General features: G+C 35.2%; 1 protein-coding gene and 1 long non-coding RNA gene across 2 annotated transcripts in view; one reads left to right on the forward strand and one right to left on the reverse strand.

The window, feature by feature from the left end:
- Window positions 1-26,148, reverse strand: part of LOC132562314 (uncharacterized) — a 491,282-nt gene that overhangs the window by 124,138 nt on the left and 340,996 nt on the right. The window lies entirely within an intron of this gene.
- LOC132562321 (carbohydrate sulfotransferase 15-like) lies at window positions 16,746-24,668 on the forward strand. The gene is made up of 7 exons (XM_060227059.1): window positions 16,746-17,111; window positions 19,697-19,928; window positions 20,127-20,276; window positions 21,113-21,269; window positions 21,908-22,064; window positions 22,928-23,075; window positions 24,316-24,668. Exons 1-7 carry the CDS (start codon window positions 16,746-16,748, stop codon window positions 24,666-24,668), a joined length of 1,563 nt encoding a protein of 520 aa, XP_060083042.1.

The following is a 26,148-nucleotide window of genomic DNA, read 5'->3' on the forward strand; positions in this document are numbered from 1 at the left end:
AAATTAAAAAAAACGTTGTCTATATGAGTTAAAGCTCTAACGTTTAATTATCTCAAGTGAGAATTTCTCAACATCAAGTACTGCAGAAACCGATCTTTACATTAAAATAATCCATTTGCTTCGTCTGAAACAAAGGCTTGTACGATAAAACAATGCAAAATCGATATAGATTTTTTAAACAGAATTGTATCACAAAGTAGTTACATCTTTTTGGGACTCTTTGGTGATGCTAAGGTCCAAAGTGCCTGAGTGACTGAGGAAGAATGTTAGGGAAGCTAACTTTCTACAGAAATCATCTGCATTCTTTACTCAGCTGCAAGTTTTATCATATACCAGTTCACATCCGCTTCCATATAACTGTAGAAGGCCATCTCACGTACGTTTTTTCGTTGAGCATTGCATCAGACACCATTGGTTCCATATCATAAGAGTGTAATAGGGATCTCATCTGAAGGGCACTTAATTCTCGTCGATGGTTTGCAAATTCTACGATCAAGTAATCAACACGAACTGTCTTGAAGAACCGCTTTGCGCCTTGCAATATTGTTAATTCATCGCCTTCAACTGACATTTTGATCACAACTTTGGAAAACTCAAACATTTCCAATAGATTGTCGAGCGTTACTGTTGAGACCATATCCCGAATTTTTCCACGTGACTCCGACATCTCGTGAACTGAGTCGACTTTAACGCCACCTATATTACTAGGACTGACTCTTAAAGTGGCAAATCTGTTATCTCGCCAAACTGCATTATGTATCAAGGTCACCCGATCCAACAATTGGTTTCTTCTCACAGAGGCACACAATCTTTTCAGAGTTTCCTTGACACAGTCAATTGCTATTACATGAGATCCAATGAAGGCTGCTGGTATTGAAAACACCCCAAGATGTGCCCCAATATCGATGAAGACTCGTTCCTTATCTTGCAATATCAACTTGTTTATTTGCAACGATAAATTTCCTTTCCACTCGTTTTCCGATAAAATGCTTTTTGAAATCCACTGATCATCTTCTGGATCATAGACATATATTGTAGCGTTTGAAGAATGTTTCAGTCTTCCTTCAGGATATGCTCCAGGCTTCAGGAAGCAGTTTTGTGGCTGTTCCGTCCATTTCCCATTATTGAACTGTAGTAATTTACCCGCGTGTTGATATTTTACAGTCGGAACCTTTGGTGAAGGTTCAATATTCGACCATTGCTGTATCAAGACGTAATCATCTTCTTTTGGTGGAATACGTAATTTGTGAGATACATCTATGTACTCCTGAGAAATCAGACACAAAATACAAGATCCAAGAAAAAGCAAGCCGAGTCGTTTTATCATCCTCACCTTATGCCTCCATGGAAAAAGTATGCAGACTTTCATGGTGTATCATTGAAACCGCATCTGAAAAGAACAGAAAAAATCTGTATACACAATATTAGTGTAAATGGTGCCTCCCCAAAATATCCGAAAACATCTTTTCGCGTTTAGAAACTGTTTTGTTCGCGTTCTAACGTATTCGCAAAGCTCATTGAGATACTGGATTCCTATATAATTACGCTACCACTGGCGCTTGAATATTGCTACTTTACTGAAACACGATACCTGGAAAGGGGCACTGTTGTATGGCACACAACCCGGTCCAGTTGCATTGTTAGTTTGCTAATTTTGTGTCAACGATATTTGCAGAGATGGGTTATGTAAGAAGATTTAGTACATTCAGAAATGCGTGGATAAATGCGGTGTTGGTTGGAGATATAAGCCTATTGTGATATTTGATTGCAAAAGACATGTTCATGTTGAGGATTGCTACAAAAGACATGTGAAAGATTGAATACAATGTATCGTGTTAATCAGAGTCATCCTTGGTTTTAGAGGTTGGTCAATGCGTCATTAAATAGTATATAATAGACATGCAGATGTAAAGTTCGATTGCTTGAGACTGTAGATGGCTGAAGTGTTGTTGAAAATGTATCATAACCTCAACAAATATTACTTTAAGCACAGAGAAAGAGAAGACATATGCCTGCCCTTTTCGGAACAAGCTTTCATGAAAATGTCGTCATTATTTTCCAATAGCAATACTACTAAGAGTCATGATAACACCTATTTGTACTTCAGCATTTAATATTTTAATCGTCTCTCTAACAGTTGCCGTTTTTAACAAATAATATTAAAACGTTAGATTAAATAGCAACTCTACGACGTGTCATAATGTAATGGTAATGCCTGATTTTTTTTAATTGGTAAAACGAAAAAGTCAAACAGACGTAAAATACGACTTGTGGACGAGCACCATCATACAATGAAACTCAAGCAATAGGTATAAAATCGATGAGCCCCTTTGACATATTACTGGTGTTTAATAGCATGTGACCTGAAAACAAATCCAGTCTAATATAAAGATATACCTCCTGCTGTTTGCCGATGAAGTTAAGTTGTTAGGATTTTTTCCAGAGGCTGGTTTTTATCTTAAAAACTCAAACTCATAAATGTATACGGTACTCATAAATGTATAGGAATCCAAGTCTATTTCATGTTATATGTGATACGCTGATAACGTTGAAATATTTTGACAGTAACATAAATCAGACCCAGGTGTTGCAACAGAGCCAGCGGATTTACTTAATGTACCTCTAGGCGAAGGCAAAGAAACAGAGGGCCTCATATAATAAGTCATCTCTTATTGCATACAATGTGGCAGTGAATTCTTATCATTTCCCTGCTCGTTTACAGACGAGTAACTCAAAGCAAGTTGCATATTGGAGGCCCTTCATCACTTCATGTGTTTTGTTTCCATTTTATTCCCATGCCATACCTAGCTTTTAGCGTCGTTGTTGAGGGTTCGTTTCAGTGAATACAATTACTGGTTCAATGACCTGATCTAGACGTCAATACTAGTGACTTTCTTCTGCATAATTGATTTTGACATAGTAGTCATATTTATAAATATAGAAATGTTACATGTTTGATAGGTCTAATTTCATTTTGTATGAAGTATTATCGTACAAGTCATTCGCTTCTCTATCCCGCAATAACTATGTCTTTTGAAATCCTGGCCCGATTATACTTCCCGTCCTTTACACACAAAAGTCAATGTTTGTTCAAGAGGTGTTAAAACAAATATAATCACGAGAACCACTATAGTTTTTCCACATAAAAGTAGTCTTATAAGAATATCAAAGTATTTGAATTGTACTCTAAACGATTGAAACGAACTTACTTTTTTTCTGTCAACATTTTCATTTTACATGAGTCATACAATGATACCAATAATGAGGAAATTTGATTTGCATTTACAGCATGGTTCAAACTTATTTTCCAGTCAGTTATATGTTCGTAATTGTGCACTAAAGAAGGGACCCTTTAGCTTCAAATATAGAAAATGTAGGTTGTAGTTTGATTACATGTGGTAGCTTGCGAGTTCGTGCTTTCTACATACAAATGAAAAATTCATTTGATGTTGTTGTTTCATCCAAATGAGTCCATAACTTTTTATAAACACGAAACATAATCACGTAAAAAAAAACTGTAGTAACAAGGATTGATGAGAGTTCATACATTGTACTAACGAAGGTTCATGTCTCTTCTGTCTCATGTGAAGCCCAGATATGTGCTGTAGTAGCAAATCAAAGTCGTCTACAAAACAATCTGCGTGGTAATTACTTTGGCTAGGACAGAAAAAGCAGTATAACTTAACGGTAAAGGTACATCTACTGTAATGAATGAAATCAGAGAGATCTGAATACTAAGACATAAATAGACATGGACTGAACAGATATTCAATAAGGATAGAAATGTAGATGAAGAGGCGATTGAAAAAAAAAACGTTTTTGTTGTAAAAATGAAAAAGGAACTTTAACATAAATCGATTTATTTTCCACAACCAGAGACAATAGCAATTCATTTGGTTGTCGTTGGGAAACGACGTAGTTTAACGATGATTTCGCTGTAGAAACATTATCTACAAAAAAATATCGTGTGATCCCGATATGGATGCACTGATGGCTTATTCTCTTATGTGTCTGTTGTGCAATCTACAAAGTTATTTTCTTCTTGAAAGTGTTCACGATACTCCCTCAAATGAAATCATCCATTTACCATGAAATGGGATGTACCCCCCAAAGAACCAAATGATTATAATATTTTCGCAAAGCTGCAATACCTAACGCAATCGTCGATTAGTTACCACGGGGTTGCATGCTATCTGCACTGACCTAAAGACAATTCAAAATAAGTATAGTCATTCAGATGTTTACGAAAACATTCAATTTCAAACCTTAATACATGACTATCCAAAATATAAACTATTTAGTGAGTGGGCTTTTTTTTGAAATCCACATTATGAATTAGGCCCGACAGGAATAGATATGAGTGGAACGTTGGGCGCTAATTCAAAAGCAGTATTCAGAAGATTGATACGATATACCTCCAATGTGTTCTTGTTCTCTTATTCATTAGTTACAGTAATCGTAACAGGGAGAAGAAGGGAATTTTCGTAGATGATTTGTTGATCTTCAAGTTGAATGGATGTGCGAATGTTCATGACTTTCAAAATAGTTTTGCTTATTATCCAAACTACCGTTAAAGGGACAGTTTGGGTTCATATTGGTTAAACACACATATAAACAGATTTTTAAAATGTACTTATATTTTAATTAAGTGTTACTAAATTACAAAATCTTTTATATATTCCTAGTTTGATACTTCAATGATATGAACAATTTGTGTGTCACAAAAGGGGAAAGTGTTTGTCTATCATGAATAGCAAGCCGTTTCTAAATAATATCTATGCACTGTGACCTACCACGGAAACCTGGGAATAAGTTCAAGTTTAAATGATATTGAGAAAGATACTGTCACAAAGAACTGTCATGACAAAGTCTTCTTTCGCACGGAATTAACTGCCGAAGCCTGATATCAGTATAATTATGGGGAGTATTCCTTGTCAATGTGTCTGCGACATGGTATTTCAGGTGAATGACACTTGAGTATTTGGTAGTGCCACTCCGTACTATCACAACATCCCTACAACTTACAGGCCAAGAACATTTCATCCTTTTATGCTTAACACAAGGCAAACGGGACAAGAATTAATTTTATCGATTAAAGTCAAGCGAGGTTTTACATTGTTATACAGGTACAATACATCACACGTAAGACAATTTTCACTTTTGTAGGGTTAATACGTTAGACGCCTCTAACAGCGTGTATACAGTGTCATAATGTAATATGAAGTGTTTGTTAAAAAGGGAGGAGGGGAGAAAAAACACACACGTATATATAGATATATATAAGGGTGGCACATTGTCATTGTCTACTTCAGTATTTCAATTATCGACTTTGCTAAACCGCCTTAGTTTATAATAAATGGAGACAAATTACAAAGTGATTGACACTTTTTGATCAGTGCACTTTCCATATACTTTAAATTCATATAATCTTATTTCATGTTTGGAATATGAAGTTTGTTCAAATAAAGTACCTGACTAACTATACTTTTCCTTGTAAAGTATCACATGTTCAAACAATAAGTCGTGTTAGTACTAGCAAAGGAGCGTTTATTAGTCAAAGTTTTACAGGAAGTACTCTAATAAAGGTTTGAAAGTAAAGAAAATAATTAATAAAATGTTTCATAGGAAGTGAAGTTAGTATTGATAAATAAAATGCAATTCAGTAGGTCAAATAGCAATAAATACCTTACCTTTTCGCCCAAGTGATCCTTCAACAGTCCAACACAACCAACTGATACATTCAGTATATATAACACTAGAACACGGTTAAAATCGATATTACCTGCGATGCTGTTTGTGAATTTTTAATCTTCGGTTCTGTTTTCTTCACAGGTTTACAATTACAACAGTCATTTTAACCTGAAAGCATACTCTTAATTTCTTCCCCTGAGAGGGATTGACACAGAGGTTGTTGGAATTATAAACAATAAGTTTGAAAGGCTTATTTTTTTTCCCTACCGGGAGAATTTATCATTTCAGAATATGTTATTGGGCTGATCTTAAGGGGAATTAGGCAACAGGCAAAGCCTTTATCAGCCCTCTCCCTACAAAACAATACAGTATATACATACATATTTCGTATTAACCTTACTTTGACAGTAATACGTAAGGAGATCATTTGTACTATGAATTTCAATGGATAATACACATTGCAAAGACAGTAAATGTTTGGGACAGTACAGTGAACTCTGTCAAAACTGAGCTTCTTCGGGACAAGCTAATTAGGCCGGTTTGTACTGAATTTTGGATTGCAGGGAACTAATTGGTATAATATTATTGGGACTATATTATTGGGCTGGTTTATGCAGACATTCGGATTGCTTAGAGACCGCTTTCGACATAATCCACTGTATTTGCTTAAACCTACTTAAGAGTCTTATAGAAATGTTCTGGTATTTCTGATGAACCGTCTTCACAATATTTATATTCATATTTATATCTTGAGGCTGATAACCATAAATACAAGTTTGAATATTGATTGGAATAGAATCGTTAATCTCTGATAAAGATGTAAGTAGCATGAGTCACTGGTTAGCATGTAAAGGACAGTGCAGAAAATAATGCTCACGATCTTCGAAAGGATAACCACATGTACAAGCGGGGCTATCGTTTAGATGTGAATTGTATACATCAGAATTGCGATTACTTCAAAAATTTCTTATCTGACATAAAAATGTAAATTTACGTTTGTATGACAGTGATATTTTAAAATGTTACCAAGTATTGGATAAGCATCCGTATCTGATATACCTAAACATTCCTTTTTCAAAGCTCGAAGAGATGACATAGTGAGAAACAGACAGGCTGGATTGTTCCATTCAGACAAAAGGTTTGGGAAAAAAAAGTAGAATTATGTAATTGCGTCCTTGGTTCTGGAACATCAAATAACCTATGTGTCGAAAGTTGTAATTTACGATGTTATTAAGAAAGGGTAGCAACAAGTTTGATATATGAAAAGAACACTTATTATTATGTTATTAAGTAAATGTCTTCTTTTACTCAGTGTAACAAGTCCAGATGCTCTATATTAAATGTTATCTCAAACCAGAATAATGCATGTTGCTTCAAGTTGGATTGACTCTAAGACGTCACGTTCTTTCTGAGAGTAGTTGGCTCATACGATATCAGCAGATTCTAAAATCAGAAGTATAAATGAAATATAAATTGTTTCTAGAGATTTTCCGTCGATCTTAAATTTTAATATTCTAGGTGTACTCAATCTTTTGTAAGCTTTATCATAAATATGATTTATATGAGTTGACCAGTTGGCATTGCCATTTATTATGAGACCAAGGTGTTTATGATCAGTGACGTTATTGATAACTACATTGTTAAAGAATAAGTCTGGATGCAACGTCTCAAAGTTAGTCCGCCTTGAAAAGAGAATGATAAGTTTTATTCGGATTGAATAGAATACCCCATTTATTAGCCCAAATAGAAATTTTCCGTAAGTCTTCATGTAATATGTCAGCAGCTTCCTGTCTGTTTCCCTCTATCAGTACATATAAAGATGTGTCGTCAGCGAAAAGCTTGACATTAGATGATTTATTTTCTCCAATGCCATTTCTATGTAGTAAAATCAGTATGGCCCTAAAACTGACCCTGTGGTATCCCGTCTTTAATGTTTTCCAATTAGATTTAAATCCATCTAAGACCACTTTCTGTCTCCTATCAATTAAATATGAAGAAAACCATTTCAAGATATTACCGAAAAACCGTATTGGATTATTTTTGATATTACACCATTTTGCCAGACCCTGTCAAAAGCTTTGCTGATGTCACAAAATATCATTCTTGCTTCTTTACCTTTATCCAAGTGCTTTACAGTAGCATCATTTATGTATACTCCACATAAAGAAAACTAAAAGATTAGTATGAATTGAAAATGGCCACCATAAGGTGACAAGTTTATTAGAAATTATAGGAAACATATGTAACTATTAACAAGATACATACAAATATTATAAAAATACAGTATTTATCTAATTCTCACACCTAATATAAAGGTGGGGGTTCGGTAGAAAAACGCCACATAAACAGAACAATGAAATCGTGTAAGGTATATATATCCTAATTAAGTATAGGGTGGGAAAATAATGGGTGGTTTTTTGTTTTTCGTGGATTAAATTAAAATTAATTTGAGCAATTCTTCGAAAACAAAATGGCGCCAGTGAAATTTTTTTCTCTAATCAAAGGTATACTTTATGAGCCAATCAGGAGGCTGGATTCCTAATGACGTCAATCGCTTAAATCTCAGCCAATCAAAAACAAACTGATATTAGGCTCCTAAGGGTTAACCTAAACAAGTAAGGGACAACAGAAAGGACAATAGTTCTATATGTGTCGCCACATAAAATTAGCTATACATATAGCCAGCATATATAGCTAATGCTTGGTAGAGAGTTGAATCTTTGGAGAGAAACCCGGATTAATTCTAGGAAATAATTTGATATTTTGAAAGATAATTAAACATACATTTTTTAGAAAAAATCAAGAAGTTTACTAAAAATAGGAGTAACAGAGATTGGATGGACTATTTTTGCACCCTTGCACTTGTACACAGGTGTAACATGAGCATTTTGCCATACAGGAGGGAGAATACCGGTGGAGATAGATCTATTAAAGATTAAGAGTTGAGATCTAATTAGAGATTGAGATACCCCTTTAATATATTTTGGGGGTATAGAATCAGATCCTTGGGGTTAATTTGTATTTAGGTTGTGAAACTGGTGAATAATGGCCTGTTCAGTGATGTCAAAGATCGAGAAGCTGTACTCTGGCTGGTTGCATTCGGAGGGTAAATCGTCAGCATTCTTTTCAGTTTTCAATATTGATATAAAATAATCATTAAATCACTCGGCTTTATCGATGGGATGTGTTTTGAGTATGCCATTTCTAACCAAAGGAGAGTCACTTTCACATTTATTTTTAAAGTTCAGAACAGATTTTGCAATACGCCACCATTTTCCGAGGGATATTGATTTTTCTATTAAGGAAGATTGTAACTTTGAAAGATATTTTTCTTTTGCCTCCCGTATTAATGCAACTACTTAATTTCGAATATGTCTAAATTAGGTCAAGGAGACAGCAGTATTGTACATCTTAGCTCTAGAGTGCTTTTCTTTGGCTTATTTTCAGTCTTATGTCATTAGTAATCCAAATTTTGTCATCAGGCCTAATAGTAACAATTTTGTGTGGAACGAATTGATCTAAGGCAGTTAGGATTTTATCAGAAAGAAAAAAATTCATGTTTTCAATATTCCCATGTAGTTGAGAATCCCAGTTAATTGAGTTAAGCTAAACATTCGCTCCGTCAAAATCAGTATTATCAAAGTACAGTAATGTTATCTTAAATGCACGTTTCTTTAAGGTTTTGAAATAGAGATCAGCACTGACAGGACAGTGGTCACCGCAGGAAGGAGGATGGACTGTGGTGTTAGTTACAAAATTTACGTTATTAGTTTGTGTAACGTCCAGAGATGTTAAAGAAAAGGGAGTTACTTTGGTAGCATCAAAAATAGTATTTTCAAGACCATATTTAATAAGAGTCGATGTAAATGAGAATTTGGATGAAAATTTAGCATGTTCACATTGATATCGCCTACCTGGACAACTTCTTTCTGTAAATCATCAACATTGCCAAGGTTATTGTCAAGTCCATCCCAGAAACCTACGAGAGAATTAGGGGGTCTATATATACACCGAAGAAGGATGGGCTTATCATAAGTTTTAATTTCAATTCATATGAATTTAAGATCTTCTGGTTCTAAGTCAACTCTACGTTTTATATTTATGTTATTTTTAGCACAGACAAATATTCCGCCTCCAATATTGTTAGTCCTATCCATTTGTGAATGTAACCAAAATTATCAAGGGAGAAATTACTGTCAGAAGTGGAGCTGTCAAGATGGGTTTCGGTAACACAAATAATATCGTATTCAGGGAATTCGGCGTCAAGAATATGGGTTTTGTTTCTTAAGGAATAAATATTGATATGACAAATAAATAAATAACGAAGATTAGTATTGCTGAACAAGGTCCAGAGTTTGGATGTATATATATGTACATTATAAACATCATGAGCTTCACTAGAATGCGTAAACCATCATGTAAGTGTTGTATTACAGGTTACTTTATCATTAATAATATCACGAACACAAAAAATATGCATCAGATCCGGAAAAATGTATATATCTGTGTTCATGCTTGTCAAAGTTATGACGTTTTACAATAGCGTGTATACAATGTTTGTAAAAACAATTGTGTATAAAAATCGTTATATGCCCTAATTTTGAATGCGAAATAGTGAGATTTTAGTTTCATGATAAAAATTTAAACATTAAAGGTCTTTAGTTAAACTCGGTAGAAAACAATGTCAATTATTTATATCAATTTACAGCATGAAATGTAAACTAAACGCGACTATTATCGCATTGAGTACACTATTAAACTTTTTTTACAGTCATGGAACTACATCAACGTTCAAACAAATGCTAACACTAGATTCACTTAACACGTGAAAGTTATAGTCATTATAGATGGTATGTAAATCAGGGTCATAGCTGGTGCACGGTAGTAGCGAATTCCCGATCATGAGCATTGTACATGTAAAACATTTATTTTAATCACAAATACAATTAAATACGCGAAGATCACCAAATCAAAACCATTCGAAAGAATCACGCTTCACATCTGGATGGTACTCGAATTATATACATGTAATAGTAAACACACCTAGGTAACACTAACTCAATATTCTAAGACATAGGTACGGTAGTCACCAAGTAGTGGCCACAGGTCGGTGTTTTTCCCTGGAAAACTACGGCTTGCATCCCCATCCAAGCCAGTTTTAAACTACCGTGGCCGTTATTAGGATGTACAGAGATAAACAATAAACCAGACCTATAGAAACAGGGTATTTTTTATATTTACGTAGCTAAGTGATATGAAATGTTTTCTTACAAAACCTAACAAGTGAGAAACATACTACTGAGTCCGTGACGTCTCATCTGTCCCTAACCTGTTTCCCCAGGCCCGTTGAGCGTGCCCCAGAATACCGCCGGCCAGAGACCTTGGATTCGTCGTGGGTTGTCATCAGTAGTCTGCTCATCGCCCTCCATCATCAGCATGGTGCTCGCCGTCATAGATATTTCGGAGCTTATCCATGTTTATCTGATAGCGAGAAGCCCAACCGTTCTACGGTGTGGAGGACGATAGCTCTTTTCCTCGCGTCGTAGCCACAACCAGCTAGACGCACGTTCTGCAGCTTGGCTCAGTCTTTGGATCGTCCTGCACCTTTCCCTGCCAGTGGTCCCAATTGCTGCCATCAGTCGGCACACAGACTGGGAACAGAATCTCCTTACGCCTACTACGATGGGGAACAGCCACGTACGCCAGCCTCCTCTCCTGCATTCGTTGAGGAGCTATTTGTACTTGGCATTCTTCCTCTCGGAGGCCTCTGCACATCTTGTTTCCCAGGGTACTGTTAGCTCGATCATAATGAGCTTCTTTCCTGTTCCAGACCACAGCACGAAGTCCGGTCTGAGGTTTGTCTGGACAATGCCAGGAAACACAAGCTTTTTTCCTAGGTCCATCTCCATGTACCATCCTGTGGTGCCATCTCTGATCGCTGACTTCTGTTTTGGCTCTGACTTGCCGGTTTCACCCGGCTTAACAAAGTTGATGTGACACTGTTAAGGGGTTACTCATCCGCTCCTTCTTCCTTTCGACTTTCAGCCAGTCAGCCACCTCTCTGAGCACGTTGTCATGTTCTAGACTTCTAGGGCGGTAACAGAGCAATACAATACACTTTAAAATAGACATTACGCATGACTGCTGAAATTTTTTACTAACTTTAAACATTGATATTGCACATTGTACAAACAGACTTACAAAACGACTAGAACAAAGGCGTGCTTATTATCGCATAAAGGCTATCAGAATACTCCTAAATATTTTACCACAATGTTAACAATTGTCACTAGAAGTTTACCATGGAGGTTACTCAATCATGACAGGTCGTTCGCCTACCTGTTATGCACGCGCTGTGCCTCAGGTAACTGGGAACTTGTCAGGCCTGTGTCGGCTAACGTAGGCACTAGGTAGTTGGGGAACTTGTGCTAAGCATGCACTTACAAGGTATTTTATGGGAAACCCGAGGTTGGACTGTTGACAATGATAAATATTTTATTCTCGTGAACAAAGTAGTGTAGAGAATTTATATACAAGTACAAGTAAGACATATGCTATACCACAATTACATCACTTTAGTACAAATGGCATTAGTTTTCCTAGTCTAGCCGATCATTAATTATCTTAATAAATTTTACAAGTGATATCAATTCATCATTAGCAACATAATTAAATAAATATAAATATTAATTTCTTTGTATTAACTAATATTTGTTGGTCACTTCAATTAGATAAATAATGGAACTCATCTCCAATTTCATGAATATTACAAAAGTTAAACATTCTATTTTCTCTATGTACAGTGTTCCATCCCTCTATTTCAACAGCTAATTTTAAATTACATGTTATAAATTTACAATAAACCGTAGACACTCTGAGAGGGAGAATCTATGATTTGTCCCTTTTGGGGAATTGAAAACATCGTTTTTCTAACTATAAAAAAATATTTCTAAGAGTATGGAAGATTATTTTTCAGGCAAGGTATATTGATGACTTGTTGGGATTCGAAGATATTAAGTAAATCACATTCTTCAAAAATCTTTTTGATACAATTAGAGCACTCTGTATTATAATTATTAGCTAAATGATACAGTTTATGACTCAACTTGTTATGTGAAGATTCTATCAATTTGGCCCAAAATCCAACCATACGTACTTTGATATTAATATTCATTGGAAATCTTCCGAGTTCGCCTTAAACCATGAAGTTGGGGGTCGATGTTTTAAATTTGAGAATATGTTTACAAAATTTTAAATGTAGACTTTCTAGAAGTTTATAGTCACAAAACCCCCAAACTTCACAACCATATAAATTGATGGAACAGTACCAGACAGAACTTCGACAGTGGAGGTTGTGATGTCCAGGGCTCGTCACCATAAATATTGGCAGTACAGTTGGGAGGGCTGTGTACCTAATTCCAGGAATTAATATGTTGGGAGCCTAGAACAGGTACCTGTCGGTATGTCATTTTATTAGCTGGGTGTTCATGATGGCTGTATGCCTGTAAGTGTTATTTTCCAAACTGTGTGCTTCGAAGCTGTGTGGGCTGTGTGCCATGTTTGTCTAGGACTGTGTGTCCGTGAGACGTTTAGGACTGTGTCCACGAAACCGTAGCGGTTTTGTCCAGGACTGTGTGTCCGAGAGGCCGTGTACCATATTTCTGAGAATCAGCACTGTGTGTTCGAGAGGCTGTGTGCCATATTTCTGAGAATCAGCACTGTGTGTTCGAGAGGCTGTGTGCCATATTTCTGAGAATCAGCACCGTGTGTTCGAGAGGCTGTGTGCCATATTTCTGAGAATCAGCACCGTGTGTTCAAGAGGCTGTGTGCCATATTTCTGAGAATCAGCACTGTGTGTTCGAGAGGCTGTGTGCCATATTATTGAGAATCAGCACCGTGTGTTCGAGAGGCTGTGTGCCATATTTCTGAGAATCAGCACTGTGTGTTCGAGAGGCTGTGTGCCATATTTCTGAGAATCAGCACCGTGTGTTCGAGAGGCTGTGTGCCATATTTCTGAGAACCAGCACTGTGCGTCCAGGGTGTTCGGGATGAAGCTAACTAGGAGTTGATGTACCACTATATGTGACCAAGAAGGTCCTGAGGCCTTCGTTAGGATTTTGTGATCAGAATCAGGACCTTGATGAAAGTGTTATAACCAAAGGAACTGATCATGATACTACCTCGACTGATGCTCTCCATGCAGGAGTGACAGCTTATCTCGCTTAACGTCGTCGCGCTAAGTTCATGAACTTAAAACAAGAGACTGTAATAATTATTGATTTAGGGATAATTTCTCATGTTATAGTATATAGTATAATTGTTACTACAGGGCGCTTCCGTATCTGTAGTGTAAGAGGAAAGTATGAGTGTGGTAAGGTGAAGTGGTGTGGTGAGTTCTTCGTAGATTTTTGTTTGTTTATTTTGCTTGGATTGTAAATAAAGGTATATATGTTTCGTTTTGGTTTGCTGGTCGTTAATTCAGACGAGCCAATTTCCCACACCAAGTGACAAAGGTAAATGACTCCCTGTCACTATATCATCAAAATGATTTCCCAAACCAAAGGTGTTTTATAAATATGCTGGAAAAGAATGTTATGGCTTTATTTCAGTTTGCAATGAATATGAAATAGATAATAGTATAAATCAATGATTGACTACTGCTGAGGTATGATAACATATATTATAGTGCCAACATATTTTTGCATGCAGAACAGAATTTAATTTCTACTTAACCTAATTCCACTGCAAAATGTGTAAGCAGAAGTGTTATATCATCATGAGAAATACATCAGGTCATCAATGATAGTAATTTCAATATATACAACACAGAACCCTTTAAACATGACTTTCAATTAACATATTCCAATTTTGAGAGTTAAAATTAGTGAAGATATTTTTAACAATGAATCACTAGAGAATCCTCATTTGAAAGTGTCAAGGGAACTTAATCCCTGAATACATGTAATTGTTGCATAGGTCATTAAATTCAAATTGGTACATAACTTAAACACACACCTTATCTACATACAAAACACAAACACGAGCATTCTTTACTACAAGCATTTTTGTACGATACCAAATCATCTAAAAGACAATGTGTGCTATGAACAACGGTAAACATTTTGTTATCAACAAGAACACTATTATTTATTTATTGATATTGCTCAGAACTAGTTTTCAGAATTAATTCAGAATTAATCGTATGAACATAATTGTTCTCAAGATGGCCACTCACGATCGAAACACAAATCTTAAAATGCAATATAAGTGTCAGTTATGAACTATTTTGACGGAACTTTTTTTTATGCTTGACTTAAAGACACTGCTTACTGTGTTTTTAAGAAACATAAAAAAACGTATGATATACTAAATTCCTCCGCATTCATGCAAGCAAGGTTTCATTTTTTAAATGTCGTATATTGATGAATTGTGAGGAGTACGTTATTAGAACTATTATGGAATTTGAACGCGAAGATCAATATACACAAGTAAAAATTAATTAAAAGTTGATTTTTAAAAATCTTTTTAGGCTTCTTATTCTTATCATTTTGACCGCAACAAGGCCGTGACGCATTCTGTACCACTGCCCCTAACAGGAGGCACCGTTTACAGATAAACGGGCCGCGGAAAGTTAACACAGGAATCGGACACATACGGTACCGGTGTATGTTGTGACTGCAATCGTGACATACACCCTACTACGGCGACTGTAACGAGTCTAGTCACTGTGACATATCTGGATCAAGATGTAAATCATTCACACGTAGACTTGTCTGCTATTCTTACTAGTGTAGTAAGTATATGTTTATGTAGGGATGATATTCTTACGCAAAAAACTGAACACACAAATATTTATTACAAGAATTTATTATTCATAACGACATGCGCAAACATAACATAGCCTCGTACAGTAAACAGATCATACGCACATGAATATTTTAAAATGACAGGATAAGGTGTTTGTCAAATAGAACTAGATTCCATAATTACCATTCTTTTATTTAAAGAAAGTATGTTCATGTAAAAGGTATTTTGTCATCATAAAACTGTTTCGTTTGCTGAAGAAAAATAAGTTTTCCCGTAGATGAAAAGGTCCAATGATGCTTTATCAAAGCTATACCATGGTACTTGTAACCATATAAATCATTAACTATAGTTTATATAGAAATATATGAGAAAATAACACATTTGGAGTTAGATATATTTCTAACATCATTAGTATTGATAATAGCAATGCAATTACACGTGAGACTTTTTTCATATCCTTGAATGACACATGTTTAAATCCCAATGACTTTTGTGAATCCTTTTGTAACACTTCACTCTTTACAATCGAGCCACTATTTATTTACCTGCCTGGGAAGAAATTACGTAAGACCTCGTGTTGTCATTCTTGAATTCTTATCAGTATATTGATGTTCGTAGATAAAATGGTCTTGTTGATATGACACCATTATATAAGTTATCGCCCAAATCTATAGAAGTAGGTGACGAAAGGTGATTCCCACGACGATAAGAAACAAGACAATGACATTTTGTAAGTTTACATGAAGGTGACATGGAGAAAATGTTATTCGAATGACTAACACAGCTTACAAAATGATGATTCTGGTAAAAAAACCTCGTATACCCTAGGAAGCAATGTGTTTGCTAATTCATCCATACTAAGGTAATGTCTTTCTGCACTTAGTCTTTCTATATCTGGTTTTCAATCACCCATTGCAATATCACAATAATATCAAGTTTCAACTGTGTCGCCGTCAAAATGACACAATGAATATTTGGTGTGATACAGTGGTAGCTGATGGCGATAAAAGGCTGTACACCTCATAGCAACTCTATGTGCATTTTACTTCAAAAAAGGTATCTAATCATGAAATACATTTTATTTTCTTACAGCGTATACGTTACAACGAAACCCATATCAACTACAATACGCACAGCTACTTTTCCATTATGAACATTTTTTCGTTTTTCCTTTATTGTAGATTCAGTCATCTGCTAACGGTCTCTAATATCACAGGCACAGCCTGCTGAAAGAAAATCGTACTAAAATGCGCTTGCGTCATTTAGCGTGCTACCGGAGAAGTCATCTGGCATCGACACTGTTGGGATTTGTGTTGCTAGGTGCAATCCTAGGGTATCTTCAACTACACACCCGTAACTTAGTCACTAAAGACACCTCAGGAAACAACAAAGAACATTTATCAATCTTCAAAAAAGACCTTTACACGTTTTTGTTCACGAATGAAAGCCATTCTAAAATAAACTATTCCATTCTAAACGTAACTAATGTGAGTTCAGAACAAAACATTACGTCATTTCCGGCAACGCAAAATTTGAAGCCGTATGAGTGGTGCTCTGATGAATCGTCTCAATTTCATTACAACAGTACATATGCAGAGGATATAATGAAATACGTAAGTACTTCCTGTATGTATTCAACACAGCAAGAAATCAACTTATTAAGTTATTAAGTATTCAATAATAAATTCCTCTATCGATATCAGAATCAACTTAAGTTTCGACAATAACGATTTCAATATTATCTTTGCTTGTATTTTGCTCCCATCTAGTCCTACATAGGGAAACTTTATCCCACTTGGGCGCAATTATATGATAAGTGACCTCATCGGTACACTTAACAAAGGAGGAGTGCCAGTTTGGGCCTTCTGGTGGCCATGACGAATACTTTTAATTTTTTGTCTATTAAAAACCTGAAGTCAGGCGGTAATGACATGACATTAATCTAAGGTCAGCTCAAGGCTGTTCAGTTGTTATAGGGGGACGATTGGGGGATCAAATTCACAATTATTGCAATAATTATCAAACTAAAACATCTTTTTTTAGTTTTTTTTTTCGCTTAAATGTCATTTGATGATATATTTCAAAGCCTTCATTAGAAAAAATGACCAAAAAAATATGCCGTTGTTGAAAAGTAGCTCACGGCAATTAAGTGCCTTAATTAATAATTAAGTCACACTTTAGCACTGTTTTTTGTCTTAATACATCTATAAACAATACGTTTATCACGTGCAGTGTACTTATTTGCAAATAAGGATGATATCAAAATGGAAAAAATCAATTTAGCACCGGGTTTCACAGGATCATAAATGGCCTTTGTCTATTACTTACAGGACTGTATTTTTGTTTACTGCTTTAGTAAGGGGAATGGTGGTGTTGGGATATTCATTTAGGAGTCACTGTCGCTGTCACAATCTGACCAGTTCTCCACCGTCATTGCGTTATCAACGCAATGAAGGAAAATTGAGGAGGCAGTTATTTGTGCAGTATAAGACTGGTGTCGGTAATAAGAAAGATACCATAGGACCGATGCAATGTGGGCACAGCACCTAGATGTGTTTGGAATCAAGACACCTGTCTTAATGAAAATCTTAACTCTTATTTCCGTGCATGGTTTCACCATTTTACTTTTTTCATCTCTGGACTTTCCACAAACGAAACATCGCGATGCAGTAAGCGTAGCTCTTGGAATATCAAGTTTGATATTTTTAGAGTCAGGTGTCTCATTCTGATGGTCTAAACCACTGTTTGGAATGCTCTACTGGTTCATGGTGTTTGTAGAATCTCCCTCTGCATTTCTTACATACAGGGTCACTTAAACATAAATCTTTATTGATGTTATCTTTCAGGAAAGACAGAACATCTGCCTGATTCGGACAATATATTCTGACTTTATAATCTGCTTTGCAGCAAGCACACTGCTTGTGTACTGGCATTTTACAAAAATAACAAGAAGTTAATAAAAACTAACAAAATACTATAATACTATTATATATATGTATGAATGAAATTATATTTCACGGTTTAGTGATACACAAGATATGTGCATAAGTCAATGCATGTACGAACTGCACAGAACAAAGTATACTTATATATCTGGATATACCATGTGTTACATACACTGCATAGTAGATTACTGAAGTTTGCTAGTTTTTGAAACAAGACCATTAACAAGGTATACATCAGGGAGATGTCATGATGTCATACTATTTTATGTTAAAGCTCTAGTGTCAAGCCATCTTATGTTAAAGCTCAAGAATACAACTAATGCACGGAAGAATTATTATACTGTGAAATTTATTTGAAATAATTTTTCATACAGTATAATTCAATATTCATTTTCATTAACCGGAATAAGATAGTAACTGGTGCTCTTGCACTTTAAATTGTAACTAGTCATTACTCTAATTCATGCAAAAATATTTGCAAATAAATACACTGCACGTGAAAAATGTATTGTTTATAGATGCATAAAGACAAAAAACAGTGCTCAAATGTGACTTAATTAGTAATTAGGGCACTTAATTACCGTGAACTACTTTTCAACAATAGCATATTAGTGGCCTTTACTATTATGACATAAAAATATGATGACAACGTTTGGTTATGATCAAAAACCCATCAGTTGTTGTAAAATAATAACTGCCTTCTGATTGGAGGTATACAAAATGTTTTAAATATGCTTTGAGCCCATCAAGCTCGTTTCAACTCCCCCTACGTCCTTTGTTCAAGTATACATAGATTTGTTGTTTGCATCACCAGTAGAGACCAGTGCCATGTGCTTTTTAGTGACAGGATGAAGTGATGTGCAATTAAAAAGTTTAATATGGAAGAACGTCCGCCCGTAAACGAAACAATCTTTGCTGTTGTTATTTCCGAGAAGTACTGGGAGGATTTTTCTCAAACTGCATATCAATGTTTCTGGTCCTAGGTGTGTTCATCCAATTTTGAAACTGATCAGGAAAAAGAAAACATCGGGATAAAGAAAAGGGATCGACCTGACATTTAAAAACAAAACAATGAGGGGCTCCATGGATCTCTTGTAGATATATGTAAAGTAGAATGTTAAAATACGTCTTTGTGCTTCTTGGCAACTGATGTCTTAAGGGGCGACTAGAGCTAAAATCGAGGCGTATCTCTTCAATTTTTTATCTGCATTTTCGTACAATTATTACTTAATTTTATGTTTGATTATTTACAGAATATAAGTTTCATACCGGAAGGTTACAAAAACCCTTGTTTCTATGACGTTTGTAAAACAGTAGGGTCCGTTTCTGTACGTGCATTGCGATGTCTTCCATACTTCCACCTGATTGGAGTGGATAAGAGTGGATCAACCGACCTATTTGCTAGGATTACGCAGCACCCACAGGTCCTACCAAACCTCGGAGTCCTTGAAAAAGAAACATCTTGGTGGCCTTGGACACGTTATGGTAGATAAAACATTCATTTTCCATATTGTGTAACTATGTTTTATGTTCAAATTAACGCTGAATGAAAACTGAAGATTTTCCTACAAGATTACTGTTCACAAACGGATATGTTTCATGTTCAAATTAAAAGTATGATATTTTAAGATGTAATGTTTAATGCCTTTTTGTCTTCCATCTCTCATTTCCTTTTATTTATAGGTCACGGACTGAAAAAACAAGTCAGAAAAGAGTCGTTTGACAAATATTTGGGTTATTTCGACAATGCAGCTGGACAGATAGAACGAACAATTCAGTTAAACAAAAAAGGTTCAAATGCGAACAACCATGATTTCCACCTCCTTATTACAGGTAAAACTGTGGATTTCGCAGGTTGTAATATGAAATAACCATGATTAATTTTTTTAATTAAGATTCTGCAAATATTTTCGTTGTACAAACAAAAATGATGTTAAGACCGGTTTCATTGTATGTACGGTTTTGGCTCTACAACAACAAAAATATTCATATAGTGAAACAATGTCCTGCTCTCCTTGTTTAAGTCCTCATCGCTGAAACTTTAAATGTCTAGCTTTGATTACAGGACTCTCTTGCCTGCTTTATCTTAATACCACAATACCGTATTGGATTTTACCTTGCAAAATTCTTCAATATTCTTCTTTTATATTGATGACGTCTTGTCAAAGTATATCAAGACATTTATTGACATCGCCCAACTTATATAACCACCAAAATTAGACATCAAGGACACGACAGACTCTGCCGCATTTTCCACTTATCTCAATCTTTTGTTACAACGAAACCAACAGTTGTGGATTTATCCTATCAAGATACTAGTATCCCCATTGTGTTTTTATGTTGATTCGATAGCCAAAGGCACTTTCTCAATGTTACGATATAAGCTAAATGCTCGTTAGAGTGCCTGTTCCGTTGTTGTATACCTTGTTCTTATTCTCCTTTTGCCTTTATATGAGTCTCCGTGTGATTCTTTCAAATGTTGATATTTTCCCATAGTTTTATATAACCTTGATTTTTAGGTAATGATTCTGTTCAGGTATTGATATTTTCATTTTGTCTGTTACTGTTAGGTATACTGATACCGACGATATTAAAACATTCAAATGTGTATTTGAAATAACAATCAATTGTTTTTAATTGATACATATTATCCATTTAATCCTTTACAGGAGATGGAACACCTATGGACTTCTGGGACTTTTCTGGTTGGCCCAAGATCCCGCAAAATAGAAACCAAAACATACCGAAAATACTCACCCCTCATCTGCTGAAACACGTGAATCCCAATGTAAAGCTGATTCTTGTTCTAAGAGATCCGACAGAAAGGTGAATACATGTTCTTTTAACGTTATGTCTATGTACACTAAATGTATGAATGACTGCTATATGTTCGTATATGCCTTCCTGTGATAATGCGGAACTGAAGCACTTCAAATGCACCATGCTAAATAAGACTGTCGAGGGCACCTAGCAGGTCCCCCAAATGATTACACCATTCGTGCAACGGGTAAGTTGCCATTACACAACAATAATGCTGAGTTAAGCAGAAATTAGTTACTACTATGTTATATTGCAAGTTTATGCTCTGCTATGTCTTGGGCGGAAGGCAAAAGCCTTCCTCGCAGAGGTGAATAATAACCAAAAATGAAAAAGAGAAGCGAGGTGAGGGGAAACCTTAGACTCTACTTGTATGACGTCCTGTTAACATAACAGTCATATTAAGGCATTTTTATTTATATGAGGCCAACATGGGGTTAATTTTACGCACAGTGTCATCGACGGAAAATATATAAATTCTAGGTTGCCAACACAGCCAAACATCATTCAAGTTTTTTTATACATTCTTGTTCACCGTGATCGTGATATTCTAAACTTATGATGGTACATATACATGTATATTTATCCTCTCCCTTTTTGTATACAGGTGTCACCACATTAATGTCAACGCCTTATATTTCTGATAGGTTATATTCCGACTACCTGTTTCTAAAGAGTGGAGTTCAGACTCCAAAGGGCTTTGGTGCTGCTGTGCTACAGTCACTTCAATATTTCAAGAATTGCACAGAACGCTATAGTGTTCGCAAGTGTTTGTTTGACCGCAAGCTTCATACACGTGTCAAAGTAAGCATAAGTGATTTTCTATATTCCACTATGTCAGAGTCACTTTATCAGAATTGATCGTAAAAGGCTATTGAACTTGGGAACTTTGACTTGAAACCATAAAATTCTATCGTCTCTCTTGACATTATCTCTCTTGTTCTCTTATCGCGAAAGCGTTGAGTGTCCAAGAAAGTGCGGAAGAGTATAGGTGGTACATCTAGATTGTGACATTCCCATACGTGATCAGGTGGGTTAATTTGCTGCTCTGCCCGAATTATGACTTTTGAGTGCAATGGGACTATAAAAAAACATCAGTTATCAGTGACCTAATGCCAACTCAAAGCTGAGTAACTGCTAGTTATAAGACTCTAGAGTGTCTTGACCCGGGAACAGAACCCGAAATATTCCTCAACTTCGCAAACACTCAAATAAAGACCAACGATGACATGATCTCAAGTGTGACATTGCAAAATGTAGTTGTGCTGAAAAATTCCGAATTCAGTCACTCTCAGGAAACATTCAATATTAACAACGGTTACAATATTTATGCCAACCTGCAGGGCAAGCAAATCATCCACTCTTTTGTTCTGAATCACCCGCCGCGCCACTTAAAGGTCTTAAAGAGTAAAACAAAAAATATATGTTAAAAAAATCGGAATGTGAATATTTCCATTTTCCGGTTAGAAGCAATAAATCGTATGATGAACTGTTATTTCAAAATATGCATTAGTCGTCAAAATTGACAAATCTATAATTCTGTCTTTTACATATTTTGCAACTTTATCTTTCATTTTTCTCTAAAAAATAATACACACGCGCGCGCGCGCACGCAAATCAGTACTCCTAAAATATGATGTTTTATTAACAGCATATTGTTATTTCAGGCACGGATTCATGTCAGTATATACAGTGTATTCCTCAAGGAGTGGCTTAAGGTTTTCCCAAGGAAACAGATATTGATCATTCGGTCGGAGGATTACTCACAAAATATATCGTCACATCTGAAAAACATATTTAATTTTCTTGGTGTCAGTAAGTTGAATATTAAAACTGTTTTGATTATTTACACGTTTTACAGAAATATTGAGTACGTTAGTCATTGCATGATGTACCATTTAGAATGCTGATAAGATTCTGACTCCTTGGGCGTTCAATTAATGAAACTACAGCAACTTCAAATCCCGATACCGTATATATCATGAAATTTAGTAAGTACTAAAAATTGTAAAGTGAGGAATAAATTACAACATTGACTTTCATAGGAATACCGGTATGTAGACAACTACATGTAGTAATAATTTATTCATTTAAATTTACTTTCGTTCAGTTAATTTTCAAATCATCTTGCTTTCGCGACGAGATTAAAAGAAATTTGCATCAAGCTCTACATTCTTAGGAATCCTGGACGTTTTAATTTCAATTGTTTCTGGATTTCCATTTTTAATTTAAATTGTTTATATTTAATCACTTACTTAAATTTATATCGGACTCAAAAAATCACTGTTGTATTCTTAGCTATTACAAATTCCAATTTGGCCGTTAGTAGTAGTTGCTCTACATTAAACCATATTGTGTTGAAAATTACGTGAGACTTTGGTAGCGCGTCATGATATACTCCCAGACCTGGTCTTGTCAACTGGTATTAGCATTAAATTGTCCCGGTCCCTGGAAATATTTACCTTTTCCTACGTAAAACATATCTATATAATAAAATTTGATATGTTTTCTGCAGTCATACTGATTCATGTTTCATATTACACAAATATAATATTTCTGGATGCCGTCTTTATGACTACCGTAGAAATTACCCATAAACTTCATCAGCCTGCATTCAGAGAGAATGAATCTGACATACCTTCGACATGAGTTACGTCCCCTTTAATACTAAAATTCTGCCGGAGCATTGTTGTGTCCGAATATAAACACAACAGCCATTTTTATCCGATGACATTCATTTGATCAATATAATGTATGGTCGATTTGTGCGTTTGCTACAAATTCCTTACTGAAAATGAGTTCGTACTTGTTACATACACAGCTATTATATAAATGGTAATGTCACTATTTTGTAAGACTGGTTTTACAGTGTCAGCGCGTAAAATAAACGTATCCATTATTCACTGACTTAATAATTTATGGAGGACATCTGTTCATATTTGCTTTCATTTATGTTTTCTTTCATTTCATCATTTTCACGTTTGACACTGAAGAGATCATGAAAATGTTATGTGCTTTCATATTTTTGTAACGATATTTCCTTCATCCCTTGCAGCGGAGCTGGCGGAGAAAGACATCACTAAAATTGCGACGAGATCACGGGCTTATCAAACACCAACTAAGAAAAAAATCGGACCTATGTTAAATAGCACAAGACATCGCCTAGACATATTCTTCCAACCGTTCAATGAGGAATTAGTTGAAATATTGAGAGATGAAAAATATCTTTGGTTAGATACCAAAGAAAAAATAAAGCAGAATTTGAAGAAACAAGAAAAGAGAAGACTGGAAAATCTCAAAAATCAAATAAATGTAAATGCTTCAAGAACTATCTCTTTAACTAAGGAACAAAAGTTGGTATTAAAGCCGTTTATGGATGCAGATGATAGAAATAGTAACACAGAATGATTTCATCTATCCAACCAGAGCATTTTTCGTGCATCTCTGGTGTTTTGTATTATATAAATCTATCAAGTATTCCTTCATCTGTACAACACAAAGAGGAAAATATGAAATGTATGTGGATAATACGCCATTTACATCCTAAATCTTATTTTTGTTTACTATTAATATCCCACGTGTGCTTATGATGAAATATGGAGTATACCTGTACATGACAGTGCAGTTCGTATGCAAAAATACAAGTCAGTATTCTTATTTTAGAAGAAATTCAGTATTGAAACACAACAATATCAAAAAAACATGTTTTAATACATCAAATTCAAATTAAATAACAAGCGTCAGTTATATGATCTATAAAACCAAATGCAGGTAACCTTCCTGAGCTGGGGCTTCATCTATGTTTGCAAAACATCCGAAACCGAAGCAAACTTTCAGACTTACAACAGCGCACCTTTAAGTCAGATTCAAACAAATTATTTTATCATGAGTATTTCTTAAGAAAATTAACTTTTTGTGCTCATCGCTAAGATTATAGAACCTATTAATTTACAATAATGCATGGTATTTATTTTGGGTTGATCTTTATGCTATGATAACCAATAAATATTTGAAAGAATCAAAATCAAGGCAAGGGACATAAGATTATATTGTTCAATATCTACTGTTTCCTGTGTAAGCAGTATGTATTGAGATTAATTGTTTTCATCACCTTATGCAATAAGCCACATATATAACATGTATATGTATTACTCTTTTTTAAAATTGATTAGTCTGTCAATAAATTTATCATTGTATGTATGTTATGTAAGATTTGTATGTGTGTTTGTGTGCGTGCACGTACGCGTGTGTGTGCGTGTGTGTGTGTGTGTGTGTGTGCGTGCGTGCGTGCGTGTGTGTGTGCGTGCGTGCGTGCGTGCGTGTGTGAAATGTGTAACCTCGTTCGTTATATGTTTAGTCCTTTCCGGTTATGTCTCGTATAAATTTTCATCTCTTATCAACATCTTCATGTTTTAGTTTAAAGCATAACGTTGACTTCTTCATCTGAAACTAACGTTCATTCAGATTAGCAACACATTCTTATTTTGCTTTAAGCTAAAAGTTTAATTTAATTTTCGATATCACTATGTGTAAAATCTACTTTATCGTAAAATATCATTATGAGGTTACTTAAGATTTCGCTGTATATTTTGTTTTAGTAGTTACCTTTGTTAGACTGTTTGAAGATTTCATCACGTTAGAAAATGTGACTGAATTGAAGCTAAATATATCATAAAGTCATCATAGACAGACGATTTTCGATAAACCTTAAAGGAGTTTTTCTATGAATTTTGCTTTTTAATAATCGTCACAAAAGTGTCAAAAATCAGTCGCTTAGCACACTGATGAGTCCAAGAAGGATGGAACACATATAAATGATGCATTTTAATTCAGCATCTGGCACTGTTGTATCTAATTCTAAACTTATATTTGACGGTGTCATTCACTC

This window comes from Ylistrum balloti, unplaced genomic scaffold, assembly GCF_031769215.1.
Source record: "Ylistrum balloti isolate Yb309-2 unplaced genomic scaffold, AGI_CSIRO_Ybal_v1 Utg371392, whole genome shotgun sequence".
Lineage (NCBI taxonomy): Eukaryota > Metazoa > Mollusca > Bivalvia > Pectinida > Pectinidae > Ylistrum > Ylistrum balloti.